This window comes from Triticum dicoccoides, chromosome 6A (genome assembly GCF_002162155.2).
Source record: "Triticum dicoccoides isolate Atlit2015 ecotype Zavitan chromosome 6A, WEW_v2.0, whole genome shotgun sequence".
Taxonomy (NCBI): Eukaryota; Viridiplantae; Streptophyta; class Magnoliopsida; order Poales; family Poaceae; genus Triticum; species Triticum dicoccoides.
Window position 1 is genome coordinate 39,899,852 of NC_041390.1, and position 18,219 is coordinate 39,918,070.

An 18,219-nucleotide genomic window follows, 5' to 3' on the forward strand; every position below is an offset into this window, starting at 1 on the left:
TCAGCTCTTAATTTTATTTCACTTGTCTATGAATGGTCCCGTCATAAATTGGGAAAACCAAAACCCTGTTTGCAATGTGGGTCTCCTGCGAATGGGTGTTTTTCTTTGCCCTTATGAGATTGGTATCCTTTCAAATATATATTTTCGTGTCTACCCATCTGCCTTATTGTGTACAGAGAGCATTGCTAGAACTAAATGTAAGCCATCTCAGGCACCAGAACTATCTGCATATCGTCAGAATGTTGCACAAACCAACAATCTTTTCATACATTCACAATTTCATATACAAAGTATTTCGCAGCGTCCAGTGCCTATCAATTCATATGCATCTCATCATACATTTCAACACTGCATGGAGTTGTAGGCTGTTCCCATGTATGTTTATCATCTTATCATGTGAAACACATATGCGAATTGTGCAGGATGTTAGTCAACATCCTACATGACGACCCTACCAAAAACTAATGCACTACATTTATAAGATTTATATGCAATATAATGTGATAGAATGCATGACTGATTTAGAAGAGCAACATCCTTGTATAATCCTCAAGGACGGGGAGCTTCTGCTCATCGTCGTAGCCATACATGACGCGGACCATCCTCGCAAAGTTTAGTGATGCTGTCATGAAGCTATGCGATAGTGTTGACTTTGTCCGACAGAAGCATTCCCTGTTCAGACCCTCCCATTCACTCCCGATCATCTCCAACATGTGCTTCTCTGCATCACCACGAGGATTTTCTCTTTGGTACAACTCTTTGTATGATCCATCTAGCCCATTTTGGGATTCATCCTGCATGAGACAAAGAATGAAAATGTTAGATCATGCCTTATTTGGTCAATATTGACGTGGATGTTGACCCGCCATGCTATGAACTGAATGAATTTATCTAAAATTATTGTTAGTGCTAATCCTATGTTCTTATGTGATCAAGTTCTTGGTGTGTTCAGACCATTGCAATGCCCATGTCGTCCAAGAGCCTCATTATCTTTGCAGGGCAGGAGATGATCCGATGGATGTCGTCATTGTTGCCCTCTGGTAATTCATGCCCCAACATGAATAAAAGATGCATGAATACAAGTGGAGCTCCTGAAGTGACAATCCCGTTTCTTAGATAGTCCTCGGATGTAGGGATCTGATTAGTAGATAACCATTTTCCCTCGATCATGAATCCATCAAACAAAGTTGCCCACTGTAAGAGGAAAAAAGGCAAGCATGTTGGATTAATTTTTCCACTCTTATTTTACTTTCTATTACTTTTGTAAATACAACTAGGTAATTGTGCATGTGTTGCAACAGGTGCACATATATTTTGTATGTAATCATCGCGATTTACATGCCATTTTAGTGTTAGTGTGACTACATACCAAAAAGAAACTTTAGCTGATAACTGAATCAGTACTTATTACTTATTGGCTTACCAAAGAAAATAATGTGATTTTGTATGATAAGCCAATAAAACATGGGATAGTTAAGACGATTCAAGGAAATTTGGTTGGGAAAATCAGTAAAACAGGGAACGGAGGAGGTGGTGTGGGGATGGAGACGATGGACGGAAGATAGGAACATAGGTGGTACCGTTGTTATATTTAGTTTCTTAGGAAAAATCAAATTAAAGAGAAATAAAGAACCATTCTAGTAGACATACTGCTTTCTTGAGATGATTGATAGGGCTCAATCCATGCTCTTTTCTGACTATATCGGCGATATCACTTGTGATAGTGTAAAGAGCCTTGTAACATGATATCATGTAGCTCGGGAGTGAATCAACAACTGCAAGATCCCACCTGTCAATAATGTGCAATTTTTGTGTGAAACTTTGATAAAAACAATATTTTTATAGCATTTATATGGTCTTAAGCTTAAGTAATCATTGAGTTTTTATTCCATTAGCAAAGTAGATGCCATTTTGGACCTAAACAATCGCTAATATGCAATATTTTTTACTTTTTGCTTGAATATAGAATAGATAATTAGAAAACTATTAATATTTTAAAATATTTCTCATAAAGACACAATGTTGATTTCAAACCAACATTAAAACATCTGCATATATTATATGTCAAAGTTAAAGAAGTATGAATATCTCATTGGATGTATTTAATACGCCATTTAATTACCAAAAAAGAAACTATATTGCTTCCCTAATCGTATTAACCTTATATATTATGAAAACAACAATGCTCACATTTTGATCGCCTCAGTAAAGAGGGAAAGCTCCTCTTGTGTGGCGACAAGATCAAAGATGTCATCCACAATGTAGACCATGGATATGATCTTTGTGATCTCAATCCGATATCTAGAGAAGGAGAAACCCTCGAGGACGGTCATGGGCCACATGTACCATTTAAGAACTTGGTCCCTTGCGGCCGGAATTTCTTGAGCCAATCCTAGATCCATCCACCATCTGTGTGAAAAGGAATTTTCATATACTTAAAACCACCACTCTTTTAATTGTGGGAGTACGTGAGTAATCAAAAATGTTAATTTATCAAATTTGGCCAAGAGTTCTGCATTTCCCTCTTATCATAAGAATGCACATATTTTCCACTTTTTACAAAATTAATCATTGAGGGCTAGTATTTTATTATACTTATACCTCTTAACCTCTTGCATTTCTCTCTGATGCTGCAACTTCTTAACCGTAAACTCTGCAAGTGCCAAATTCTCAATTGCCATATTCCTAGTGGGCATGTTCTGGAGGTAACTCAGTTGGTGCCTTGCCTTGTATTGCATCAGGCTCACATGATAGGGATGGTCTAGTGACCGCCTTACATATCTTGCAAGGTTTGGCTCCAGATACTTAATTGCAAATCTAAGATGCTTGCTTGAGAATTCATTTGCCTTGTAGAGTGATGATTCTCCTACGTTGAGGTGTGACATGTCTTGCAAGCTGAGCAACCCTCTAATGTCTTTGCTGAGGCCAAGGTTGAAATCACCATTATCGTTTCTGAACTTCCGAAGAACATCGTCTGCCAATTTGTTAAGAAGGGGCCTTAGGCACATGTTATAAATAATTAGTACAATACATCTCGAGGGAGGTTCTTATACGGTCCACAAGGAAACATTAAACCTTAGTTTAGACTTGGCTACCCTAAGATATTTTTCTAGCAAAGTTATCGCGTAAAATTCATTTCTTAGACCAAATTGCACTCAAGATTCCCAAACTTGTTTGTTTATCTGCCTCGAGACGCCAAACTTGTATTTTACTGACCTGCCGAAACATAATAGCCAGCTTCTCTCATCAGCCTCAAGGAAAGGGTTGCATCAAGCAGATCATCACTATGGATGAGATCTGCACACGAGTCCATGATGGTGTAGATCTCGTCTTGGAAATAGTGGTCGATGCAGAGGCGCTTGAGGTGATCAACAGTGGTCAATAAGCCTCGTCGACTCGTCCGATGGTGATGCAGCAGTGCTTGAACATTCGTTATGCTTTCCTGGTGTGTTGCACAGAGACATCAAACTCTTCTTCAAAAGAATACAAAGTTTACAGAACTTTAACTATTAATGTAGGATTTTGGGTGATAGCACTTGCAATATTTATATTTACGATTAAAAATACTTTAATAATAATGTAGGTTTATATATTTTATAAACATCTTCCAAAAATTACTGGGATAATCTGGTTACAGAAGGGACCAAGTCGTTTCTTTCCTTTTGGTGGAAGGTGACGTTTATGACGACAGGCTTGTGCCAGGCTCAATATTATAGCTCTGATAGGTTTGAACTCGATCCCTTGTGTAATAATTAGAAAAAGGACATAAACACGCATGCTAATTGCATATACGGGTGATAACTATATATACCTCGAAGTCAAAATCATCGGACAGCACATGTGACGCAGGCTCCCGCCCGGGACATATCACCGTTGATGGGCGGAAGAAGGCACGGTTGCGTCCGCTCCGGCCACCATTTCCGGCCAGCGGTGAAGCCGAATGGTGCAGTGGCTGAACTGAGAAGGGGAAGGAGACATGCGCAGCAGCCATCGGTTGCTTAATTAAGTGTGTCGTGTTACAGAACGACTATGTCTTTGGCCTGGGTGATATGAGATGAACAAGTTGCTGCTGCTGCTACGTCTTTGGGTGAGATGAGATGAATTGCAGGCATGCCCTCTAGATTTATAGGGACGGGGATAGGAGTGGTTGCCAGCTGCGTCGATCCATCCTCCACCGATCGAGTGAGTGGTGTTTGAAGTTGGACTATGCATGCACCCCAGGTGAGCCCATGTGGAAAATTCACTAAACGTGAACGATTGTAGCGTACGTCATGCTTGATCAGTTAGTCAGTCGAAGTTCCGTAAGTACATGAACATTTAATAATTCACCTCGCTCACACGGGTCACGTGATGCATGCACTCATCAAATTTAGTTTGTCGTCTAGAGCCATTGTATATATTCTTCGCTTGGCGGGCACACCATGCATCTTTGCTGTCAGCAGCAGCAGCAAGCGTCAAGAAATTACGATGAGCATTCTTCTCGTATTTTTACGAGCAACAGGTGCATCATATATGTTCACTCGGTTCCCACTTGCTCTGAGCGCGTGTACGTACGATGTGTGTGTATACGGTCGTGATGGACCAGACAAATATGGCAACATCGTGCACACTGCAGTACATGTACGGTTTGTCCCTGCATGTACGCGTATAGAGTACATGTGTACTTCCTGGTACATGTGTACGCGTATAGGAACATGCGTCATTGTCGCATGGCGCGTTCTGCCACGTGAACGTCTCGATCTGCCGCGTGGAGAGAAAGAGTTTGTTGGTCTCGAGCGGGCAATGAAAAGTCTACCGATGGGCAAGTTTTCGAACGGCTGTTGCCTAGCTCGCAGCCCGTCGAGCTCACGAAAATGGAAGTACTACTTGGCTACTGATAGAGAGCGGTCAACAACAACAACAAAAGAAGAACCCCCAGACATGTAACATGTGTGTACACGACTCGTACTGGCAATGCGCGTGTACTGGCAATTCTTCGTCCAAATTGTTACCAGTGGAGTACTTATGTGAATTAATTATCTACTGCAAAACTCTAGTGAAGTAGAAATTGTTGGAGCAAAAGAAAAGAAGTTACATGTACCTATGTAACCAAGCAACTACACCGTATATGAATTGATTTTTGGAAGTTCTCCCCCGTAAATAGGGCTAGGAAGGATCCCTTTGAAGATGACGTCATTCCGGCGGATCCAAATGCTCCTAGGGACAGAAGTAATAATCAAGATTGACATCTGGGCAGAGATATCTCCCGCAACAGGGAGCAAATGGGCGACCAAAGAAAAGATGTTCATCTCCGTTTCTAGAACATATAGATTCCAAACAACACAATCATAAGATGAAGGCCTTGGGCAGAGTTACCGTGTTATTGTACCAAGCTCTTTCTGGTGCCCCTCCCTCGCGGACGGCCCCGGAGCAAACCCTACTCACCTGCCAACCACCCCACCCCATCCTCCTCTCTTGGCCACCGCCTGAGGACTCCACAACAAGCCCGCACAGCATCGGTGCCAGCCGGACTCTTCTTCTCCCTCTTGCAAGGCACTGAGATTTGTGCATTTTTTCGAGCTGTGAAAATGAACGCTATAATTTATTTCGCACTAGATTAATAAAGGCTTATAACACAGCGAATATACTTTTCAGACTTGGATGAACAAATTTGTAAAATAGGATAACTTAATTCTCAATTGACTGAGCCCTAGGTACTAATGTAGCCTTAAGTTACACCACACAACTGCAGTAAGGTATTGGTCCTTTGTAATGTCATCCCTGTCTCGGGGGCATTCTACCAGAAGAAAAGAATCTCAGGGAGAGGTCCCATATATGAGGATATAAACGTGTGGAGGAGAGCGATCTATGACTAGGAAGCAGAAAATGATAGATGCATGTTCATTGGACTGACAATGGCGTCTTCTTCTGGATGCTTGGATCTGATCTGAGCAATTTTGCGGTGGGTGGCCACCACACCTTGACACTATACCTAGAAATTTGGAGCTATTGCAAAATTTAATATTGGGCATGTAATGTATTAATGCAAGCTATAAACAAGTTTTCTGTATATCATTGAAGGTAGTTAATAAAGAAATGTTTGAAGAATTACAACATATAATAAAATCAAGCAAAAATCCTGTTCTTCACCTTACAATTAGCCCGTTGTATTTTGGGCTGGTATGTGCAAACCCCATGAACTAAAAAAGGTGACATTCACATCGTGAAGTATATATAGAAACAAATAACATGTACTTATTATGTTTTAGGCAGTTATGTCATATTATATTCCATCATATTGTATTGGGGGAGATGTCACAGGTCATCAAGTTTTGTAAACAGATCGCCTTCTATGTATATAGTCCTGTCGAAGGGTTCGGCTCACCTGCGGGGCTCCCAGCAGGGATTATCATGAAGGGCCAGTTATGTAGTGCCACGTGTCCAAGTGGGCCAATAATTAAGTTAGATTATTTTGGGGTTCGGCTCACCTGCGGGGCTCCCAGCAGGGATTATCGTGCAGGGCCAGTAAGGGAGTGCCACGTGTCCAAGTGGGCCCGCAGCTCTAATTAAGTTGGATTTATTTTGTTTCTTCTTGGTTCCTGCTGCTTCGGTCCTTCATCAGTAGACGATGGGGGAGACGATGAAGGGGGAATGGACCAATGGGGGATGCGTCGCCGCCAAACGCAAGACGATGGGACAAGGAGGCGTTCAAGATTGACAAATACTTCAGGATCTCCGACGTCCTCCACAGCAGGTTCTCGTTCTTGCGCATGAAGCTGTGCTTCTCGCCGGATCAATGCTCGTCGTTTAATTGGATATTTGGACTCACTGCTCCTGAAGATGCGAGCATTTCGTTCCTTCTAGATGAACCCTAATACCATCAACGCCATTGACTTGTTGCGCTTGATCTGAGCCGTGCCAACCGAGAGGTTGAAGAGCCACTCATGAAGGGACGCCCATGGTGGCCAGGAGGCAGGTAGCAATCCCGACAAGCGGAAACGAGCAGCGACCCACGCCCAGAGCTGTTGTGACCACGGGCAGGTGATTAGGAGGTGCTCGGTGGTCTCCATGTCCTGGCGGCAAAGCGGGCAGAAATAGGAGTTCGGCCACTACCTAGCAAGCAAGCGATCAGCAGTAAGGATCATGTTCTTGCCGAAGAGCCAGGAAAACAGTCGGCACTTCGCCGGAGCCCAAGCTTGCCAGACCGAGGCCCACAATGGCGAGATCATGGAGCCAAGAAACTGAATGTTGTAAGCGGACGCGACCGAGAAGCAGCCGCTCTCATTAAGCTTCCACGAGAAGGCATCTGGTTCCTCATTCCGCATCGCGATTTGGCTGAACACGGACTAGAGATGCACGAAGGCAGGCAGGGTGTCAGACGAAATCCATCCCCGGAGATCCGAGACCCAACGTCCGCCCTGCAACGCTTTGCGCATCGAGCGAGTCTTGCGCCTGGAGACCGCGAATAGCTCGGGCGCCATGGTGAACGGCGCACAACCCTTGAGCGAGCTGTCAAACCAGAAGCAGGCACGGTCCTGAAGGAAATATGCCCCAGAGGCAATAATAAAGTTATTATTTATTTCCTTATATCATGATAAATGTTTATTATTCATGCTAGAATTGTATTAAACGGAAACATAATACATGTGTGAATACATAGACAAACAGAGTGTCATTAGTATGCCTCTACTTGACTTGCTCGTTGATCGAAGATGGTTATGTTTCCTAACCATAGACATGAGTTGTCATTTGATTAACGGGATCACATCATTAGGAGAATGATATGATTGACTTGACCCATTCCGTTAGCTTAGCACTTGATCGTTTAGTTTGTTGCTATTGCTTTCTTCATAACTTATACATGTTCCTATGACTATGAGATTATGCAACTCCCGTTTACCGGAGGAACACTTTGTGTGCTACCAAACGTCACAACGTAACTGGGTGATTATAAAGGTGCTCTACAGGTGTCTCCAAAGGTACTTGTTGGGTTGGCGTATTTTGAGATTAGGATTTGTCACTCCGATTGTCGGAGAGGTATCTCTGGGCCCTCTCGGTAATGCACATCACTTAAGCCTTACAAGCATTGCAACTAAATGAGTTAGTTGCGGAATGATGTATTACGGAACGAGTAAACACTCTTGCCAGTAACGAGATTGAACTAGGTATTGAGATACCGACGATCGAATCTCGGGCAAGTAACATACCGATGACAAAGGGAACAACGTATGTTTTTATGCGGTCTGGCCGATAAAGATCTTCGTAGAATATGTGGGAGCCAATATGAGCATCCAGGTTCCGCTATTGGTTATTGACCGGAGAATGTCTCGGTCATGTCTATATAGTTCTCGAACCCGTAGGGTCCGCACGCTTAACATTTCGATGTCGGTTATATTATGAGTTTTGATGTACCGAAGGTTGTTCGGAGTCCTGGATGTGATCACGGACACGAAGAGGTGTCTCGAAATGGTCGAGACGTGAAGATTGATATATTCGACGACTATATTCGGACACCGGAATGGTTCCGTGGGTTATCGGATATATACCGGAGTACTGGGGGGTTACTGGAACCCCCCAAGGGTTATTGGGCCTCATGGGCCCAAAGTAGTGGAAGAGGACAGGCAGCAGGAGGTGGCGCGCAACCCCCCTTGCCCCAATCCGAATTGGGAAAGGGAAGGGGGCGCGGCCCCCCTTCTCCTTCCTTCTCTTCACCTCCTCCTTCCCCCTTCTCCTAGTTGGAATTGGAAATGGGGGGGGGGGGGGCAAAACCTACTTGGAGTAGGATTGCCCCCCTTGGGCGCGCCTCCTCCTCTTGGCCGGCCCCCTCCTCCTCCACTCCTTTATATACGTGGCCAGGGGCACCCCATAGACACAACAATTGATCTCTAGATCTCTTAGCCGTGTGCGGTGCCCCCTTCCACTATAATCCACCTTGATCATATCGTAGCGGTGCTTAGGCAAAGCCCTGCGACGGTAGAACATCATCATCGTCACCACGCCGTCGTGCTGGCGGAACTCTCCCGTGAAGCTCCACTGGATTGGAGTTCGCGTGACGTCATCGAGCTGAACGTGTGCTGAACTCGGAGGTGCCGTGCGTTCGGTACTTGGATCGGTCGGATCGTGAAGACGTACGACTACATCAACCGCGTTGTGCTAACGCTTCCGCTTTCGGTCTACGAGGGTATGTAGACAACACTCTCCCCTCTCGTTGCTATGCATCACCATGATCTTGCGTGTGCGTAGATTTTTTTTTGAAATTACTACGTTCCCCAACAGTGGCATCCGAGCCAGGTTTTATGCGTTGATATTATATGCACGAGTAGAACACAAGTGAGTTGTGGGCGATATAAGTCATACTGCTTAACAACATGTCATACTTTGGTTCAGCGGTATTGTTGGATGAAGCGGCCCAGACCGACATTACGCGTACGCTTATGCGAGACTGGTTCTACCGACGTGCTTTGCACACAGGTGGCTGGCGGGAGTCAGTTTCTCCAACTTTAGTCGAACCAAGTGTAGCTACGCCCGGTCCTTGTGAATGTTAAAACAGCATCAACTTGACAAACTATCGTTGTGGTTTTGATGCGTAGGTAAGAACGGTTCTTACTAAGCCCGTAGCAGCCACGTAAAACTTACAACAACAAAGTAGAGAACGTCTAACTTGTTTTTGCAGGGCATGTTGTGATGTGATATGGTCAAGACATGATGCTAAATTTTATTGTATGAGATGATCATGTTTTGTAACCAAGTTATCGGCAACTGGCAAGAGCCATATGGTTGTCACTTTATTGTATGCAATGCAATGGCCCTGTAATGCTTTACTTTATCACTAAGCGGTAGCGATAGTCGTGGAAGCATAATATTGGCGAGACGACAACGATGCTACGATGGAGATCAAGGTGTCGCGCCGGTGACGATGGTGATCATGAAGGTGCTTCGGAGATGGAGATCACAAGCACAAGATGATGATGGCCATATCATATCACTTATATTGATTGCATGTGATGTTTATCTTTTATGCATCTTATCTTGCTTGGATGGACGGTAGCATTATAAGATGATCTCTCACTAAATTTCAAGATAAAAGTGTTCTCCCTGAGTATGCACCGTTGCCAAAGTTCGTCGTGCCCAGACACCACGTGATGATCGGGTGTGATAAGCTCTACGTCCATCTACAACGGGTGCAAACCAGTTTTTGCACACTTAGAATACTCAGGTTAAACATGACGAGCCTAGCATATGCAGATATGGCCTCGGAACACTGAGACCGAAAGGTCGAGCGTGAATCATATAGTAGATACGATCAACATATTGATGTTCACCATTGAAAGCTACTCCATTTCACGTGATGATCGGTTATGGTTTAGTTTATTTGGATCACGTGATCACTTAGAAGATTAGAGGGATGTCTTTCTAAGTGGGAGTTCTTAAGTAATATGATTAATTGAACTTAAATTTATCATGAACTTAGTACCTGATAGTATTTTTCTTGTCTATGTTTGATTGTAGATAGATGGCCTGTGCTTTTGTTCCGTTGAATTTTAATGTGTTCCTTGAGATAGAAAAGTTGAAAGATGATGGTAGCAATTACACGGACTGGGTCCGTAACTTGAGGATTATCCTCATTGCTGCATAGAAGAATTATGTCCTGGAAGCACCGCTGGGTACCAGGCCTACTGCAGGGGCAACACCAGATGTTATGAACATCTGGCAGAGCAAAGCTGATGACTACTCAATAGTTCAGTGTGCCATGCTTTATGGCTTAGAATCGGGACCTCAACGACGTTTTGTACATCATGGAGCATATGAGATGTTCCAGGAGTTGAAGTTAATATTTCAAGCAAATGCCCGGGTTGAGAGATATGAAGTCTCCAATAAGTTCTATAGCTGCAAGATGAAGGAGAATAGTTCTGTCAGTGAACATATACTCAAAATGTCTGGGTATCATAATCACTTGACTCAACTGGGAGTTAATCTTCCTGTTGATAGTGTCATTGACAGAGTTCCACCAAGCTACAAGAGCTTCATGATGAACTATAACCTGCAAGGGATGGATAAGACGATTCCCGAGCTCTTCGCAATGCTAAAGGCTGCGGAGGTAGAAATCAAGAAGGAGCATCAAGTGTTGATGGTCAATAAGATCGCCAGTTTCAAGAAAAAGGACAAAGGGAAGAAGAAGGGGAACTTCAAGAAGAACAACAAACAAGGTGTTGTTCAGGAGAAGAAACCCAAGTCTGGACCTAAGCCTGAAACTGAGTGCTTCTACTGCAAGAAAACTGGCCACTGGAAGCGGAACTGCCCCAAGTATTTGGCGGATAAGAAGGATGGCAAGGTGAACAAAGGTATATGTGATATACATGTTATTGATGTGTACCTTACTAGAGCTCGCAGTAGCACCTGGGTATTTGATACTGGTTCCGTTGCTAATATTTGCAACTCAAAACAGGTACTACGGATTAAGCGAACACTGGCCAAGGACGAGGTGACGATGCGCGTGGGAAATGGTTCCAAAGTCGATGTGATCGCGGTCGGCACTCTACCTCTACATCTACCTTCGGGATTAGTTTTAGACCTAAATAATTGTTATTTGGTGCCAGTGTTAAGCATGAACATTATATTGAAGGAAATATGCCCTAAAGGCAATGATAAAGTTATTATTTATTTCCTTATATCATGATAAATGTTTATTATTCATGCTAGAATTGTATTAACCGGAAACATAATACATGTGTGAATACATAGACAAACAGAGTGTCACTAGTATGCCTCTACTTGACTAGCTCGTTGATCAAAGATGGTTATGTTTTCTAACCATAGACATGAGTTGTCATTTGATTAACGGGATCACATCATTAGGAGAATGATGTGATTGACTTGACCCATTCTGTTAGCTTAGCACTTGATCGTTTAGTTTGTTGCTATTGCTTTCTTCATAACTTATACATGTTCCTATGACTATGAGATTATGCAACTCACGTTTACCGGAGGAACACTTTGTGTGCTACCAAACATCACAACATAAATGGGTGATTATAAAGGTGCTCTACAGGTGTCTCCGAAGGTACTTGTTGGGTTGGCGTATTTCGAGATTAGGATTTGTCACTCCGACTGTCGAAGAGGTATCTCTGGGCCCTCTCGGTAATGCACATCACTTAAGCCTTGCAAGCATTGCAACTAATGAGTTAGTTGCAGGATGATGTCTTACGAAATGAGTAAAGAGACTTGCCGGTAACGAGACTGAACTAGGTATTGAGATACCGACGATCGAATCTCAGGAAATTAACATACCGATGAAAAAGGGAACAACGTATGTTGTTATGTGGCCTGACCGATAAAAATCTTCGTAGAATATGTGGGAGCCAATATGAGCATCCAGGTTCCGCTATTGGTTATTGACCGGAGACGTGTCTCGGTCATGTCTACATTGTTCTCGAACCCGTAGGGTCCGCACGCTTAAGGTTTCGAAATTACAACACTCTCCCCTCTCGTTACTATGCATCATCATGATCTTGCGTGTGCGTAGGATTTTTTTGAAATTACTACGTTCCCCAACAGTGGCATCCGAGCCTAGGTTTTATGCGTTGATGTTGTGCACGAGTAGAAGACAAGTGAGTTGTGGGCGATATAAGTCATACTGCTTACCAGCATGTCATACTTTGGTTCGGTGGTATTGTTGGATGAAGTGGCCCGGACCGACATTACGCGTACGCTTACGCGAGGCTGGTTCTACCGACGTGCTTTGCACACAGGTGGCTGGCGGGTGTCAGTTTCTCCAACTTTAATTGAACCGAGTGTGGCTACGCCTGGTCCTTGCGAAGGTTAAAACAACACCAACTTGACAAACTATCATTGTGGTTTTGATGCGTAGGTAAGAACGGTTCTTGCTAAGCCCGTAGCAGCCACGTAAAACTTGCAACAAAAAAGTAGAGGACGTCTAACTTGTTTTTGCAGGGCATGTTGTGATGTGATATGGTCAAGACATGATGCTAAATTTTATTGTATGAGATGATCATGTTCTGTAACGGAGTTATTGGCAACTGGCAGGAGCCACATGGTTGTCGCTTTATTGTATGCAATGCAATTGCGCTGTAATGCTTTACTTTATCACTAAGCGGTAGCGATAGTCGTGGAAGCATAAGATTGGCGAGACGACCACGATGCTACGATGGTGATCAAGGTGTCGCGCCGGTGACGATGGCGATCATGACGGTGCTTCGGATATGGAGATCAAAAGCACAAGATGATGATGGCCATATCATATCACTTATATTGATTGCATGTGATGTTTATCTTTTATGCATCTTATCTTGCTTTGATTGACGATAGCATTATAAGATGATCTCTCACTAAATTTCAAGATAAAAGTGTTCTCCCTGAGTATGCATCGTTGCCAAAGTTCGTCGTGCCCAGACACCACGTGATGATCGGGTGTGATAAGCTCTACGTCCATCTACAACGGGTGCAAGCCAGTTTTGCACACACAGAATACTCAGGTTAAACTTGACGAGCCTAGCATATGCAGATATGGCCTCGGAACACTGAGACTGAAAGGTCGAGCGTGAATCATATAGTAGATATGATCAACATAGTGATGTTCACCATTGAAACTACTCCATCTCACGTGATGAACGGATATGGTTTAGTTGATTTGGATCACGTGATCACTTAGATGATTAGAGGGATGTCTATCTAAGTGGGAGTTCTTAAGTAATATGATTAATTGAACTTTAATTTATCATGAACTTAGTCCTGGTAGTATTAGCATATCTATGTTGTAGATCAATAGCTCGCGATGTTGCTCCCCGTTTATTGTGTTCCTAGAGAAAAATTATATTTAAAAATGTTAGTAGTAATGATGCGGATTGGATCCGTGATCTGAGGATTATCCTCATTGCTGCACAGAAGAATTATGCCTTTGATGCACCGCTAGGTGACAAACCTATTGCAGGAGCAGATGCAGATGTTATGAACATTTGGCTAGCTCAATATGATGACTACTTGGTAGTTTAGTGCACCATGCTTAAACGGCTTAGAATTGGGACTTCAAAGACGTTTTGAACGTCATGGACCATATGAGATGTTCCAGGAGTTGAAGTTAATATTTCAAACAAGTACCCGAGTTGAGAGATATGAAGTCTCCAACAAGTTCTATAGCTAAAAGATGGAGGAGAATAGCTAAAGCAGTGAGCATGTGCTCAGATTGTCTGGGTACTACAATCGCTTGAATCAAGTGGGAGTTAATCTTCCAGATAAAATAGTGATTGACAGAATTCTCTAGTCACCATCACCAAGTTAGTAGAACTTCGTGATGAACTATGATATGCAAGGGATAACGGAAACGATTCCCAAGCTCTTCGTAATGCTGAAATCGACGAAGGTAGAAATTAAGAAAAATATCAAGTGTTGATGGTAGACAAGACCACTAGTTTCAAAAAAAGGGCAAAGGGAAGAAAGGAGACTTCAAGAAGAACGGCAAGAAAGTTGCTGCTCAAGTGAAGAAGCCCAAGTCTAGACCTAAGCCTAAGACTGAGTGCTTCTACTGCAAAAGGACTGGTCACTAGAAGCGAAACTGCCCCAAGTATTTGGCGGATAAGAAGGATGGCAAAGTGAACAAAGGTATATTTCATATACAGATTATTGATGTGTATTTTACTAGTGTTCGTAGCAACCCCTCGGTATTTGATACTGGTTCAGTTGCTAAGAGTAGTAACTCGAAACGGGAGTTGCAAAATGAACATAGACTAGTTAAGGGTGAAGTGATGATGTGTGTTGGAATTGGTTCCAAGATTGATATGATCATCATCGCACACTCCCTATACTTTTGGGATTAGTGTTGAACCTAAATAAGTGTTATTTGGTGTTTGCGTTGAGCATGAATATGATTTGATCATGTTTATTGCAATATGGTTATTCATTTAAGTAAGAGAATAAATTGTTGTTCTATTTACATGAATAAAACCTTATATGGTTACACACCCAATGAAAATGGTTCATTGGATCTCGATCATAGTGATACACATATCCATAATGTTGAAACCAAAAGATGCAAAGTTAATAATGATAGTGCAACTTATTTGTGGCACTGCCGTTTAGGTCATATTGGTGTAAAGCGCATGAAGAAACTCCATGTTGATGGACTTTTGGAATCACTTGATTATGAATCACTTGATGCTTGCGAACCATGCCTCATGGGCAAGATGACTAAGACTCCGTTCTCCGAAACAATGGAGCGAGCAACAGATTTGTTGGAAATCATACATACTGATGTATGTGGTCCCATGAATATTGAGGCTCGCGGCAGGTATCATTATTTTCTGATCTTCACAGATGATTTAAGCAGATATGAGTATATCTACTTGATGAAACACAAGTCTGAAACATTTAAAAAGTTCAAAGAATTTCAGAGTGAAGTGGAGAATCATCGTAACAAAAATAAAAGTTTGTATGATATAATCGTAGAAGTAAAATATTTGAGTTACGAGTTTGGCCTTCAGTTAGAAACAATGTGAAATAGTTTCACTACTCACGCCACCTGGAACACCACAGTGTAATGGTGTGTCCGAACGTCATAACCGTACTTTATTAGATATGGTGCGATCTATAATGTCTCTTACCAATCTACCACTATCGTTTTAGGGTTATGCATTAGAGACAGCTGCATTCACGTTAAATAGGGCACCATCTAAATCCGTTGAGACGACACCGTATGAACTATGGTTTGGCAAGAAACCTAAGCCGTCGTTTCTTAAAAGTTTGAGGTTGCAATGCTTATGTGAAAAAGTTTCAACCTGATAAGCTCAAACCCAAATCAGAGAAGTGTGTCTTCATAGGATACCCAAAAGAAAATGTTGGGTACACCTTCTATCACAGATCCGAAGGCAAGATATTCGTTGCTTTGAATGGATCCTTTCTAGAGAAGGAGTTTCTCTCGAAAGAAGTGAGTGGGAGGAAAGTAGAACTTGATGAGGTAACTGTACCTGCTCCCTTATTGGAAAGTATTTCATCGCAGAAATCTGTTCCTGTGACTACTACACCAATTAGTGAGGAAGCTAATGATGATGATCATGTAACTTCAGATCAAGTTACTACCAAACCTCGTAGGTAAACCAGAGTGAAATCCGCACCAGAGTGGTACGGTAATCCTGTTCTGGAGGTCGTGTTACTTGACCATGACGGGCCTACGAACTATGAGGAAGCGATGATGAGCCCAGATTCCACAAAATGTCTTGAGGCCATGAAATCTGAGATGAGATCCATGTATGAGAACAAAGTATAGACTTTGATTGACTTGCCCAAAGATCGGCGAGCCATTGAGATTAAATGGATCTTCAAGAGGAAGACGGACGTTGATAGTAGTGTTACTATCTACAAAGCTAGAATTGTCGCAAAAGGTTTTCGACAAGTTCAAGGTGTGGACTATGATGAGAGTTTTTCACTCGTATCTATGCTTAAGTCTGTCCGAATCATGTTAGCAATCGTCACGTTTTATGAAATCTGGCAAATGGATAAACAAAACTGCATTCCTTAATGGATTTATTAAAGAAGAGTTGTATATGATGCAACCAAAAGGTTTTGTCAATCCTAAAGGTGCTAACAAAATATGCAAGCTCCAGTGATCCGTATATGGACTGGTGCAAGCATCTTGGAGTTGGAATATACGCTTTGATAAGTTGATCAAAGCATATAGTTTTATACAGACTTGCGGTGAAGCCTGTATTTACAAGAAAGTGAGTCGGAGCACTACATCATTTCTCATAAGTATATGTGAATGACATATTGTTGATCGGAGATAATGTAGGATTATTCTGCAAAGCATAAAGGAGTGTTTGAAAGGAGTTTTTCAAAGAAAGACCGCGGTGAAGCTGCTTACATATTGAGCATCAAGATCTATAGAGATAGATCAAGACGCTTGATAAGTTTTTTCAATGAGTACATACCTTGACAAGATTTTGAAGTAGTTCAAAATGGAACAGTCAAAGAAAGAGTTCTTGCCTATGTTATAAGGTGTGAAACTGAGTAAGACTCAAAGCCCGACCACGGCAGAAGATAGAAAGAGAATGAAACTCATTCCCTATGCCTTGGCCATAGGTTCTATAAAATATGCCATGTTGTGTACCGGATCTATTGTATACCCTACACTGTTTTTGGCAAGGGAGTACAATAGTGATCTAGGAGTAGATCACTGGATAGCGGTCAAAATTATCCTTAGTGAAATAAGGATATGTTTCTCGATTATGGAGGTGAAAAAAGGTTCGTCGTAAAGGGTTACGTCGATGCAAGTTTTGACACTAATCTAGATGACTCTAAGTCTCAATCTGGATACATATTGAAAGTGGGAGCAATTAGCTAGAGTAGCTCCGTGCAGAGCATTGTTGACATAGAAATTTGCAAAATACGTACGGATCTGAATATGGCAGACCCGTTGACTAAACTTCTCTCACAAGCAAAACATGATCACACCTTAATACTCTTTGGGTGTTAATCACATAGCGATATGAACTAGATTATTGACTCTAGTAAACCCTTTGGGTGTTGGTCACATGTCGATGTGAACTATGGGTGTTAATCACATGGTGATGTGAACTATTGGTATTAAATCACATGGTGATGTGAACTAGATTATTGACTCTAGTGCAAGTGGGAGACTGAAGGAAATATGCCCTAGAGGCAATGATAAAGTTATTACTTATTTCTTTATATCATGATAAATGTTTATTATTCATGCTAGAATTGTATTAACCGGAAACATAATACATGTGTGAATACATAGAAAAATAGAGTGTCACTAGTATGCCTCTACTTGACTAGCTCGTTCATCAAAGATGGTTATGTTTCCTAACCATAGACATGAGTTGTCATTGGATTAACGGGATCACATCATTAGGAGAATGATGTGATTGACTTGACCCATTCCGTTAGCATAGCACTTGATCGTTTAGTTTGTTGCTATTGTTTTCTTCATAACTTATACATGTTCCTATGACTATGAGATTATGCAACTCCCGTTTACCGGAGGAACACTTTGTGTGCTACCAAACAGCACAACGTAACTGGGTGATTATAAAGGTGCTCTACAGGTGTCTCCGAAGGTACTTGTTGGGTTGGCGTATTTCGAGATTAGGATTTGTCACTCCGACGGTCGAAGAGGTATCTCTGGGCCCTCTCGGTAATGCACATCACTTAAGCCTTGCAAGCATTGCAACTAATGAGTTAGTTGCAGGATGATGTATTACGGAATGA

General features: G+C 42.3%; 1 protein-coding gene across 1 annotated transcript; it reads right to left on the reverse strand.

Annotated features, from left to right (window-relative positions):
• Positions 1–250: 250 nt before the first annotated feature.
• LOC119318901 (S-(+)-linalool synthase, chloroplastic-like) lies at positions 251–4,080 on the reverse strand. Its single transcript, XM_037593461.1, has 7 exons — positions 3,812–4,080; positions 3,217–3,442; positions 2,602–2,974; positions 2,191–2,409; positions 1,651–1,789; positions 955–1,194; positions 251–794 (listed from the first exon to the last, which is right to left on the reverse strand). The coding sequence occupies exons 1-7, from the start codon at positions 3,989–3,991 to the stop codon at positions 522–524; spliced, it is 1,650 nt and encodes a 549-aa protein (XP_037449358.1). The 5' UTR covers positions 3,992–4,080; the 3' UTR covers positions 251–521.
• Positions 4,081–18,219: the final 14,139 nt, after the last annotated feature.